Genomic DNA, 13,496 nt, shown 5'->3' on the forward strand with positions numbered 1-13,496 from the left:
GTAGCGAATATCGGTACTTTGCGGCATACGCCGCTACTACAGCAGTACCTGAATCAGGCCCATTTTGCTGGAGGAGTACATGTTGCCACACTTTACCAAGTGAAAACAAAAACTGCATACAAATGGTGATAAATCTTCTTCCTCGTGGTAATTTTGTAATGGCAGATCTAACAGCTTACACTAGCAAATTTTATTGCTTTTTTGTCTTAATTACACTATACTCACCATCTAAGACCTAGAAGTTGCTCAGATGACCTTAGGGATGAACTGCAGACAGCAGAAAGACTGATCACATAATTGAAACTAACGGACAACTATCTCTGCACTGAATGATGTTTTGAGTTCTGACACCTAATAACACTGAATCATATGAATGCAGGCCACATCGTACCATTTAAAATTCCATTATAGCAGTTACACTATAATCTGATGTTTGGCTGACAAAACTATAAAAAAGTACAAGAAAAATGGCTTACATTTGTTCATATTATTTCATACTTTGATGGAAGTGCAGGGTTTAATTATTGGACTTGCAAAAGAACAAGAAAATAAAAAAAAGCAACAAAAAAAAATACACAACAAATAAGACTATTCGGCTATAGGCTTTTCCCTTCACAATTAAAGTAACAATGCAATTACAACAAGAAAACTTGAAATCCTCATAGTACAAATTACTTTGCACTAGCAGAAAAATAAAAAAATATATATTTTTTTGAAACCTGCAAGGAAATGGGTGCCGGTATAGTAGTTATTTTAATTTTATACCATATACTGGATTTGAACTTGATAAAATAAGATTTTACTCACCGGTAAATCTATTTCTCGTAGTCCGTAGTGGATGCTGGGACTCCGTAAGGACCATGGGGATTAGCGGCTCCGCAAGAGACTGGGCACAACTAAAGAAAGCTTTATGACTACCTGGTGTGCACTGGCCCCTCCCACCAAGAACCCCTCCAGACCTCAGTTAGGATACTATGCCCGGAAGAGCTGACACAATAAGGAAGGATTTTGAATCCCGGGTAAGACTCATACCAGCCACACCAATCACACCGTATAACTCGTGATACTATACCCAGTTAACAGTATGAAATATAACTGAGCCTCTCAACAGATGGCTCAACAATAACCCTTTAGTTAGGCAATAACTATAAACAAGTATTGCAGACAATCCGCACTTGGGATGGGCGCCCAGCATCCACTACGGACTACAAGAAATAGATTTACCGGTGAGTAAAATCTTATTTTCTCTGACGTCCTAAGTGGATGCTGGGACTCCGTAAGGACCATGGGGATTATACCAAAGCTCCCAAACGGGCGGGAGAGTGCGGATGACTCTGCAGCACCGAATGAGCAAACTCTAGGTCCTCCTCAGCCAGGGTATCAAACTTGTAGACTCTTACAAAAATGTTTTAACCCGACCAAGTAACAGCTCGGCAAAGTTGTAAAGCCGAGACCCCTCGGGCAGCCGCCCAAGAAGAGCCCACTTTTCTCGTGGAATGGGCTTTTACAGAATTAGGGTGCGGCAGTCCAGCCGCAGAATGTGCAAGTTGAATCGTGCTACAGATCCAGCGAGCAATCGTCTGCTTAGAAGCAGGAGCACCCAGCTTGTTGGGTGCATACAGGAGAAATAGCGAGTCAGTTTTCCGGACTCCAGCTGTCCTGGAAACATATACTTTTCAGGGCCCTGACTACATCCAGTAACTTGGAATCCTCCAAGTCCCAAGTAGCCGCAGGCACCACAATAGGTTGGTTCACATCAAAAAATTATACCACCTTAGGAAGGAATTGGGAACGAGTCCTCAATTCCGCCTTATCCATATAAAATACAGATAAGGGCTTTTGTATGACAAAGCCGCCAATTCTGATACACGCCTGGCCGACGCCAAGGCCCACAGAATGATCACTTTCCACGTGAGGTATTATAGCTCCACGGATTTAAGTGGCTCAACCCAATGCGACTTCAGGAAATCCAACACCACGTTGAGATCCCACGGTGCCACTGGAGGCACAAACGGGGGCTGACTATGCAGCACTCCCTTAACAAAAGTCTGAACTTCAGGCAGTGAAGCCAGTTCAATTTTGGAAGAAAATCGATAGAGCCGAAATCTGGACCTTAATGGAACCCAATTTTAGGCCCATAGTCACCCCTGACTGTAGGAAGTGCAGAAATCGACCTAGCTGAAATTTCTCCTTTGGGGCCTTCCTGGCCTCACAGTACGCAACATATTTCCGCCATATGCGGTGATAATGGTTTGCGTTCACTTCTTTCCTAGCTTCAAATAGCGTAGGGATAACTTCCTCCGGAATTCCCTTTTCCTTCAGGATCCGGCGTTCAACCGCCATGCCGTCAAACGCAGCCGCGGTACGTCTTGGAACAGACAGGCCCCCTGCTGCAGCAGGTCCTGTCTGAGCGGCAGAGGCCATGGGTCCTCTGAGATCATTTCTTGGAGTTCTGGTTACCAAGCTCTTCTTGGCCAACCCGGAACAATGAGTATAGTTCTTACTCCTCTCCTTCTTATTATTCTCATTACCCTGGGTAAGAGAGGCAGAGAAGGGAACACATACACCGACTGGTACACCCACGGTGTTACCAGAGCGTCCACAGCTATCGCCAGAGGGTCCTTGACCTGGCGCAATATCTTTGTAACTTTTAGTTGAGGCGGGACGCGATCATGTCCACCTGTGGCCTTTCCCAACGGTGTACAATCATTTGGAAGACTTCTGGATGAAGTCCCCACTCTCCCGGGTGGAGGTATCTTAGTTGTCCACTCCGGGAATGAACACTGCTGACAGTGCTAACACATGATTTTCCGCCCATCGGAGAATCCTTGTGGCTTCTGCCATCGCCATCCTGCTTCTTGTGCCGCCCTGTCGGTTTACATGAGCGACCGCCGTGATGTTGTCTGACTGGATCAGCACCGGCCGGTGTTGAAGCAGGGGTCTAGCCTGACTTAGGGCATTGTAAATGGCCCTCAGTTCCAGAATATTTATGTGTAGGGAAGTCTCCTGACTTTTCCATAGCCTTGGAAGTTCCTTCCCTGTGTGACTGCCCCCCCAGCCTCGAAGGCCCAGTCCTGTATGCCGAATCTGCGGCACCCTAGAAGATGAGCACTCTGCAGCCACCACAACAGTGACACCCTGACCCTTGGAGACAGGGTTATCCGCCGATGCATCTGAAGATGCGACCCGGACCACTTGTCCAACAGATCCCACTGGAAAATCCTTTCATGGGACCTGGCGAATGGAATTTCTTCGTAAGAAGCTACCATCTTTCCCAGGGCTCGCGTGCATTGATGCACCGACACCTGTATACGTATTAGGAGGTCTCTGTCTAGAGACAACAACTCCTTGGACTTCTCCTCCGGGAGAAACCCTTTTTATCCTGTTCTGTGTCCAGAACCATACCCAGGAACAGTAGACGCGTCGTAGGAACCAGCTGCGACTTTGGAATATTCAGAATCCAGCCGTGCTGTTGTAGCACTTCCCGAGATAGTGCTACTCCGACGAACAACTGCTCCCTGGACCTCGCCTTTATAAGGAGATCGTCCAAGTACGGGATAATTATTTCGGCCATTACCTTGGTAAATACCTCGGTGCCGGGGACAGACCAACGGCAACGTCTGGAATTGGTAATGACAATCCTGTACCACAATACTGAGGTACTCCTGGTGAAGAAGGTAAATAGGGACATGCAGGTAATCATCCTTGATGTCCAGTGATACCATGAAATTCTCCAGGCTTGCAATAATCGCCCTGAGCGATTCAATTTTGAACTTGAACCTTCGTATATAAGTGTTCAAGGCTTTCAATTTTAGAATGGGTCTCACCGAACCGTCTGGTTTCGGTACCACAACATTTTGGAATAGTAACCCCGGCCTTGTTGAAGGAGGGGTACCTTGCTTTCACCTGCTGGAAGTACAGCTTCTGAATTGCCGCCAGTACTACCTTTCTCCGAGGGCAGCCGGCAAGGCTGATGTGAGGTAACGGCGAGGGGGAGTCGCCTCGAACTCCAGCCTGTATCCCTGTGATACTATTTGCAGAACCTAGAGATCCACCTGTGGGCAAGCCCACTGGTCCCTGAAGTTCCCGAGACGCGCCCCTACCGCACCTGTCTCCACCTGTGGAGCCCCAGCGTCATGCGGTGGACTCAGAGGAAGCAAGGGAAGATTTTTGATCCTGGGAACTGGCTGCTGGTGCAGCTTTTTTCCTTCTTCCCTTGTCTCTGTGCAGAAAGGAAGCGCCTTTGACCCGCTTGCTTTTCTGAAGCCGAAAGGACTGTACCTCAAAATACGGTGCTTTCTTAGGCTGTGAGGAAACCTGAGGTTTTCTTCCCAGCTGTTGCTGTGGATACGAGGTCCCAGAGACCATCCCCAAACAATTCCTCACCCTTATAAGGCAGAATCTCCATGTGCCTTTTACAGGCAGCATCACCTGTCCACTGCCGGGTTTCTAATACCCTCCTGGCAGAATGGACATTGCATTAATTCTGGATGCCAGCCGGCAAATATCCCTCTGTGCATCCTTTATATATAAGACAACGTCTTAAATATGCTCAATGTTAGCAAAATATTATCCCTGTCTTAGCGTATTAATATTATCTGACAGGGTATCAGACCACGCTGCAGCAGCCCTATTTATGCTGAGGCAATTGCAGGTCTCAGTATATAACCTGAGTGTGTAAATACAGACTTCAGGATCGCATCCTGCTTTTTATCAGCAGGTTCCTTCAAGGTGGCCGTATCCTAAGACGGCAGTGCCACCTTTTGACAAACGTGTGAGCGCCTTATCCACCCTAAGGGATATCTCCCAACGCGACCTATCCTCTGGCGGGAAAGGGTACGCCATCAGTAACTTTTTAGAAATTACCAGTTTCTTATCGGGGGAAACCACGCTTCTTTACACACTTCATTCATTCATCTGATGGGGGAACAAAACACTGGCTGCTTTTTCTCCCCAAAAATAAAACCCCTTTTATGTGGTACTTGGGTTCATGTCAGAAAATGCGTAACACATTTTTCATTGCCGAGATCATGTAACGGATGTTCCTAGTGGATTGTGTATATGTCTCAACCTCGTCGCCACTGGAGTCAGACTCCGTGTCGACATCTGTGTCTGCCCAGGTAACGGGTGTTTTGTGAGCCCCTGATGGCCTTTGAGACGCCTGGGCAGGCGCGGGCTGAGAAGCCGGCTGTCCCACAGCTGTTACGTCATCCAGCTTTTTATGTAAGGAGTTGACACTGTCGGTTAATACCTTCCACCTATCCATCCACTCTGGTGTCGGCCCCACAGGGGGCGACATCCCATTTATCGGCCTCTGCTCCGCCTCCACGTAACCTTTCTCATCCAACATGTCGACACAGCCGTACCGACACACCGCACACACACAGGGAATGCTCTGACTGAGGACAGGACCCCACAAAGTCCTTTGGGGAGACAGAGAGAGAGTATGCCAGCACACACCAGAGCGCCACATAATGCAGGGATTAACACTATAACTGAGTGATTTTTCCCCAAATAGCTGCTTGTATACATATATTGCGCCTAAATTTAGTGCCCCCCCTCTCTTTTTAACCCTTTGAGCCTGAAAACTACAGGGGAGAGCCTGGGAAGCTGTCTTCCAGCTGCACTGTGAAGAGAAAATGGCGCCAGTGTGCTGAGGGAGAAGCCCCGCCCCTTTTTCAACTGACTTTCTCCCGCTTTTTCTGGAATACTGGCAGGGGTAATTTTACATCTATATAGCCTCTAGGACTATATATGATGTAGATTTGCCAGCCAAGGTGTCATATATTGCCCTCAGGGCGCCCCCCCCCAGCGCCCTGCACCCATCAGTGACCGGAGTGTGAGGTGTACATGAGGAGCAATGGCGCACAGCTGCAGTGCTGTGCGCTACCTTGGTGAAGACCGAAGTCTTCTGCCGCCGATTTTCCGGACTCTTCATGCTTCTGGCTCTGTAAGGGGGACGGCGGCGCCGCTCCGGGAACGAACACCAAGGTCGGGTCCTGCGGTCGTTCCCTCTGGAGCTAATGGTGTCCAGTAGCCTAAGAAGCCCAAACTACCACCTGTTAGGTAGGTTCGCTTCTTCTCCCCTTAGTCCCTCGCTGCAGTGAGTCTGTTGCCAGCAGATCTCACTGTAAAATAAAAAACCTAAATATACTTTCTTTCTAGGAGCTCAGGAGAGCCCCTAGTGTGCATCCAGCTCAGCCGGGCACAAGAATCTAACTGAGGTCTGGAGGGGGGTCTTGGTGGGAGGGGCCAGTGCACACCAGGTAGTCATAAAGCTTTCTTTAGTTGTGCCCAGTCTCCTGCGGAGCCACTAATCCCCATGGTCCTTACGGAGTCCCAGCATCCACTTAGGACGTCAGAGAACATAAGAATTTACTTACCGATAATTCTATTTCTCATAGTCCGTAGTGGATGCTGGGGACTCCGTAAGGACCATGGGGAATAGCGGCTCCGCAGGAGACTGGGCACATCTAAAGAAAGCTTTAGGACTAACTGGTGTGCACTGGCTCCTCCCCCTATGACCCTCCTCCAAGCCTCAGTTAGGATACTGTGCCCGGACGAGCGTACACAATAAGGAAGGATTTTGAATCCCGGGTAAGACTCATACCAGCCACACCAATCACACCGTATAACCTGTGATCTGAACCCAGTTAACAGCATGATAACAGAGGAGCCTCTGAAAGATGGCTCACAACAATAATAACCCGATTTTTGTAACAATAACTATGTACAAGTATTGCAGACAATCCGCACTTGGGATGGGCGTCCAGCATCCACTACGGACTATGAGAAATAGAATTATCGGTAAGTAAATTCTTATTTTCTCTAACGTCCTAAGTGGATGCTGGGGACTCCGTAAGGACCATGGGGATTATACCAAAGCTCCCAAACGGGCGGGAGAGTGCGGATGACTCTGCAGCACCAAATGAGAGAACTCCAGGTCCTCCTCAGCCAGGATATCAATTTTGGAGAATTTTACAAACGTATTTGCTCCTGACCAAGTAGCTGCTCGGCAAAGTTGTAAAGCTGAGACCCCTCGGGCAGCCGCCCAAGATGAGCCCACCTTCCTTGTGGAGTGGGCATTTACAGATTTTTGGCTGTGGCAGGCCTGCCACAGAATGTGCAAGCTGAATTGTACTACAAATCCAACGAGCAATAGTCTGCTTAGAAGCAGGAGCACCCAGCTTGTTGGGTGCACACAGGATAAACAGCGAGTCAGATTTCCTGACTCCAGCCGTCCTGGAAACATATATTTTCAGGGCACTGACAACGTCTAGCAACTTGAAGGCCTCCAAGTCCCTAGTAGCCGCAGGCACCACCAATAGGTTTGTTCAGGTGAGACGCTGAAACCACCTTGGGGAGAAACTGAGGACGAGTCCTCAATTCCGCCCTGTCCGAATGGAACATCAGATAAGGGCTTTTTCAGGATAAAGCCGCCAATTCTGACACGCGCCTGGCCCAGGCCAGGGCCAACAGCATGACCACTTTCCATGTGAGATATTTTAGCTCCACAGATTTAAGTGGTTCAAACCAATGTGACTTTTGGAACCCAAAACTTCATTGAGATCCCAAAGTGCCACTGGAGGCACAAAAGGAGGCTGTATATGCAGTACCCCTTTTACAAACGTCTGAACTTCAGGGACTGAAGCTAGTTCTTTTTGGAAGAAAATTGACAGGGCCGAAATTTGAACCTTAATGGACCCCAATTTCAGGCCCATAGACACTCCTGTTTGCAGGAAATGTAGGAATCGACCCAGTTGAATTCCCTCCGTCGGGCCTTACTGGCCTCGCACCACGCAACATATTTTCGCCAATTGCGGTGATAATGTTTTTGCGGTTACATCCTTCCTGGCTTTGATCAGGATAGGGATGACTTCATCCGGAATGCCTTTTTTCCTTCAGGATCCGGCGTTCAACCGCCATGCCGTCAAACGCAGCCGCGGTAAGTCTTGGAACAGACAGGGTCCTTGCTGGAGCAGGTCCCTTCTTAGAGGTAGAGGCCACGGATCCTCCGTGAGCATCTCTTGAAGTTCCGGTTACCAAGTCCTTCTTGGCCAATCCGGAGCCACGAATATAGTGCTTTCTCCTCTCCATCTTATCAATCTCAGTACCTTGGGTATGAGAGGCAGAGGAGGGAACACATACACTGACTGGTACACCCACGGTGTTACCAGAGCGTCTACAACTATTGCCTGAGGGTCTCTTGACCTGGCGCAATACCTGTCGAGTTTTTTAATCATGTGGACGACTTCTGGGTGAAGTCCCCACTCTCCCGGGTGGAGGTCGTGCTGAGGAAGTCTGCTTCCCAGTTGTCCACTCCCGGAATGAATACTGTTGACAGTGCTATCACATGATTTTCCGCCCAGCGAAGAATCCCTGCAGCTTCTGCCATTGCCCTCCTGCTTCTTGTGCCACCCTGTCTGTTTACGTGGGTGACTGCCATGATGTTGTCCGACTGGATCAACACCGGCTGACCTTGAAGCAGAGGTCTTGCTAAGCTTAGAGCATTGTAAATGGCCCTTAGCTTCAGGATATTTATGTGAAGTGATGTATCCAGGCTTGACCCTAAGCCCTGGATATTCCTTCCCTGTGTGACTGCTCCCCAGCCTCGCAGGCTGGCATCCGTGGTCACCAGGACCCAGTCCTGAATGCCGAATCTGCGGCCCTCTAGAAGATGAGCACTCTGCAACCACCATATGATGGATACCCTTGTCCTTGGTGACAGGGTTATCCGCTGATGCCTCTGAAAATGCGATCCGGACCATTTGTCCAGTAGGTTCCACTGGAAAGTTCTTGCGTGGAATCTAACGAATGGGATTGCTTCGTAGGAAGCCACCATTTTTACCCAGAACCCTTGTGCATTGATGCACTGAGACTTGGTTCGGTTTTAGGAGGTTCCTGACTAGCTCGGATAACTCCCTGGCTTTCTCTTCCGGGAGAAACACCTTTTTTCTGGACTGTGTCCAGGAACATCCCTAGGAAACAGAAGACAAGTCGTCGGAACCAGCTGCGATTTTGGAATATTGAGAATCCAATCGTGCTGCCGCAACACTACCTGAGATAGTGCTACACCGACTTCCAACTGTTCCCTGGATCTTACCCTTATCAGGGAATCGTCCAAGTAAGGGATAACTAAAATTCCCTTCCTTCGAAGGGATATCATTTCGGCCATTACCTTGGTAAAGACCCGGGGTGCCGTGGACCATCCCTACGGCAGCGTCTGAACTGATAGTGACAGTTCTGTACCATAACCTGAGGTACCCTTGGTGAGAAGGGTAAATTTTGACATGAAGGTAAGCATCCTTGATGTCCCGAGACATCATGTAGTCCCCTTCTTCCAGGTTCGCAATCACTGCTCTGAGTGACTCAATCTTGAATTTGAACCTCTGTATGTAAGTGTTCAAAGATTTTAGATTTAGAATCGGTCTCACCGCGCCGTCTGGCTTCGGTACCACAATAGTGTGGAATAATACCCCGTTCCCTGTTGCAGGAGGGGTACCTTGATTATCACCTGCTGGGAATACAGCTTGTGAATGGCTTCCAAAACTGCCTCCCTGTCAGAGGGAGACGTCGGTAAAGCCGACTTTTGGAAACGGCGAGGGGGAGACGTCTCGAATTTCAATATGTACCCTTGAGATATTACCTGAAGGATCCAGGGGTCTACTTGCGAGTGAGCCCACTGCGCACTGAAATTCATTGAGAACGGGCCCCCCACCGTGCCTGAGCTTGTAAGGCCCTAGCGTCATACTGAGGGCTTTGCAGAGGCGGGAAAGGATTTCTGTTCCTGGGAACTGGGTAACCTCTTCAGCCTTTTTCCTCTCCCTCTGTCACAAGCAGAAAAGAGGAACCTTTTGTCAGCTTGCCAACAAAGGACTGCGCCTGATAATACGGCGTCTTATTTTGAGAGGCGACCTGGGGTACAAACGTGGATTTCCCAGTTGTTGCCGTGGCCACCAGGTCTAAAAGACCGACCCCAAATGTCCCCTTTCAAAGGCAATACTTCCAAATGCCGTTTGGAATCCGCATCACCTGACCATTTTACTGGTAGAATTGGACAACGCACTTATACTTGATGCCAGTCGGCAAATATTCCGCTGTGCATCATGCATATATAGAAATGCATCTTTTAAATGCTCTATAGGCAATAATATACTATCCTTATCTAGGATATCAATATTTCCAGTCAGGGAATCCGACCATGCCAACCCAGCACTGCACCTCCAGGCTGAGGCGATTGCTGGTCGCAGTATAACACCAGTATGTGTGTGAATACATTTTTGGATACCCTCCTGCTTTCTATCAGCAGGATCCTTAAGGGCGGCCATCTCATGAGAGGGTAGAGCCCTTGTTCTTACAAGCGTGTGAGCGCCTTATCCCCCCTAGGGGGTGTTTCCCAACGCACCCTAACCTCTGGCGGGAAAGGGTATACAGCCAATACTTTTTAAGAAATTATCAATTGTTATCGGGGGGAAACCCACGCATCATCACACACCTCATTTTATTTCTCAGATTCAGGAAAACTACAGGTAGTTTTTCCCTCACCGAACATAATACCCCTTTTTGGTGGTACTCGTATTATCAGAAATGTATAAAACATTTTCCATTGTCTCAATCATGTAACGTGTGGCCCTACTGGAAATCACGGTTGTCTCTTCACCGTCGACACAGGAGTCAGTATCCGTGTCGGCATCTGTATCTGCCATCTGAGTTAACAGGCGCTTTAGAGCCCCTGACGGCCTATGAGACGTCTGGACAGGCACAAGCTGAGTAGCCGGCTGTCTCATGTCAACCACTGTTTTTTTATACAGAGCTGACACTGTCACGTAATTTTCAACAGTACATCCACTCAGGTGTCGACCCCCTAGGTGGTGACATCACTGTTACAGACACTCTGCTCCGTCTCCACATCATTTTTCTCCTCATACATGTCGACACAAACGTACCGACACACAGCACACACACAGGGAATGCTCTGATAGAGGACAGGACCTCACTAGCCCTTTGGGGAGACAGAGGGAGAGTATGCCAGCACACCCAGAGCGCTATATATATATACAGGGATAACCTTATATAAGTGTTTTTCCCCTTATAGCTGCTGTATGTTTTAATACTGCGCCTAATTAGTGCCCCCCTCTCTTTTTTTAACCCTTTCTGTAGTGTAGTGACTGCAGGGAAGAGCCAGGGAGCTTCCCTCCAACTGAGCTGTGAGGGAAAATGGCGCCAGTGTGCTGAGGAGATAGGCTCCGCCCCCTTTTCGGCGGCCTTATCTCCCGTTTTTCTGTATATTCTGGCAGGGGTTAAATGCATCCATATAGCCCAGGAGCTATATGTGATGTATTTTTTGCCATGTAAGGTATTTTTATCATGTTTTATTGCGTCTCAGGGCGCCCCCCCCAGCGCCCTGCACCCTCAGTGACCGGAGTATGAAGTGTGCTGAGAGCAATGGCGCACAGCTGCAGTGCTGTGCGCTACCTTGTTGAAGACAGGACGTCTTCTGCCGCCGATTTTCCGGACCTCTTCTGCCTTCTGGCTCTGTAAGGGGGCCGGCGGCGCGGCTCCGGGACCCATCCAAGCTGGGCCTGTGATCGTCCCTCTGGAGCTAATGTCCAGTAGCCAAGAAGCCCAATCCACTCTGCACGCAGGTGAGTTCGCTTCTTCTCCCCTTAGTCCCTCGATGCAGTGAGCCTGTTGCCAGCAGGTCTCACTGAAAATAACAAACCTAAACTAAAACTTTCACTAAGAAGCTCAGGAGAGCCCCTAGTGTGCACCCTTCTCGTGGGGCACAGAAATCTAACTGAGGCTTGGAGGAGGGTCATAGGGGGAGGAGCCAGTGCACACCAGTTAGTCCTAAAGCTTTCTTTAGATGTGCCCAGTCTCCTGCGGAGCCGCTATTCCCCATGGTCCTTACGGAGTCCCCAGCATCCACTTAGGACGTTAGAGAAATGTAATATTAACCTTAGGTTGGTCGTGCATACTACTGTACTACCGGAGCTGGATCAAGTTTTAGATGTGAATGGAGAAGAGAGGCATAAGAAGCAATGGAAGTGAAAGCTGACAGTTTTTAGAAATGAAGGTAAAAAGATAAGAAAATGTGGAAAGATAGCACTTTGTACCATGTTTTTTATACAATTTCTGTGATCATATGAATACATTTATTTACAATGACATTTAATTATTGTGGAATATTTTAAATTTAATGTTTTTTCAGTTAGCACTCCAGTTTTCAATAAAGAATTTACAGAGCTAAGTGGGAACTGCTGTGCTTTTTTCTTTTCTGCAGATGTGCAATCTACTTACCTAAAACAGATTACTTTACATAAGATTTTACGTATTTATTGCAGACTTTTCGCAAAGGCAGCTTGCTGGTGACTGGGATCTGAATAGCTCTATGGATCCCTCTCATACTCCCTGCAGCTGATCTGTTGTACCAAAGTCTTCTCTTATGAATATAAAACAAATGATTTAGTTCTCACAGATAGAGGCACCCTCACCCAGGGCTATAAATAAGGGTGTGCGAGTGCTGCCCCCTCACAGAACGCAGAGCCCTGTCAGTGTCAATCTCCCTACCCCATGGCACCTGCATGTTGCTGAACAACACACTACAGCCACTAGCGCTACTGCAGAGCCGCCTTGTTATGGCACTGCTCTCATTGGACAGCATACAATAGGAGTCCTCAACAAATTTAAAGAAAGATTACATAGTGGCAAAATAGAATTTAGTTTTGGATGTCCCTATTGTGTAAAGTATTGACTACATCATGCACCCATGTTTGTCCAATTCACCTCGTCCACTCTAAATTAAATTAACTTTGTGTTTGAATCAATCAATATTAAGGGGTGAACTTTTCTAGTACCTCTCTAGCTTGAGTATATCGGTTTGTGGAGCGTATCTTGTATAAGTATAAGTATAAGCAATGCAGAGTCACACGCATTTTAAGTGCAGATCCACTTATGACTAAGGAGGTGTAACAGAGCTGTAGCAGCGAATTCTCACGCAAAGCAAACGGATTGCATATTAATGCAACTGTGGGCTATGCAGTTTTGGGAACAGGTGTAAATATGCATGTTTCCAGCCATATCATTTGCACGAAGTATAGACTGGTACAAATGTGCCTTGATGATGACAACGACAACTAGCAAGCCAGGTGTACAGATAGGAGTGTCCAGACCGTAAATAGATGGACAATTCTGCAGATGGGTGAATATGCACATTTAAGTCCTTGCACGCAAAGCAGGGGCCCCAATGGCAGACTTTCTTCTAATGCAGCATCAGGCTTAAAGAGTATAATAAGAGGGAGTTACGCAATATACTGTATACACTGCAACTATTCATATTTTTGACAGAAGTGCTCTGGGACAGTGTACAGGGCCAACGGGTGCTGTGAGAGGACTGCTATGGTTTTAAAACAAAGGCAACAAATTACGTATGTTAGACAAATTTGAGGCTGTATGGTTATCTTGCAGATATTACCTTGCAAGATGGCAGCTTCATT

General features: G+C 47.9%; 1 protein-coding gene across 2 annotated transcripts in view; it reads right to left on the reverse strand.

The window, feature by feature from the left end:
• GGPS1 (geranylgeranyl diphosphate synthase 1) overlaps positions 1-13,496 on the reverse strand; it is a 141,673-nt gene that overhangs the window by 15,734 nt on the left and 112,443 nt on the right. The window contains exon 2 of one of the 2 annotated variants that reach the window (XM_063917564.1): positions 226-267. The exons of the other annotated variant lie outside the window; for it this stretch is intronic. Coding sequence (XP_063773634.1) covers positions 226-228 — 3 coding nt within the window. The 5' untranslated portion in view covers positions 229-267. The remainder of the gene's footprint in view (positions 1-225; positions 268-13,496) is intronic. 2 annotated transcript variants of the gene reach the window in all.

Source organism: Pseudophryne corroboree, chromosome 4 (genome assembly GCF_028390025.1).
Source record: "Pseudophryne corroboree isolate aPseCor3 chromosome 4, aPseCor3.hap2, whole genome shotgun sequence".
NCBI classification, from domain to species: domain Eukaryota; kingdom Metazoa; phylum Chordata; class Amphibia; order Anura; family Myobatrachidae; genus Pseudophryne; species Pseudophryne corroboree.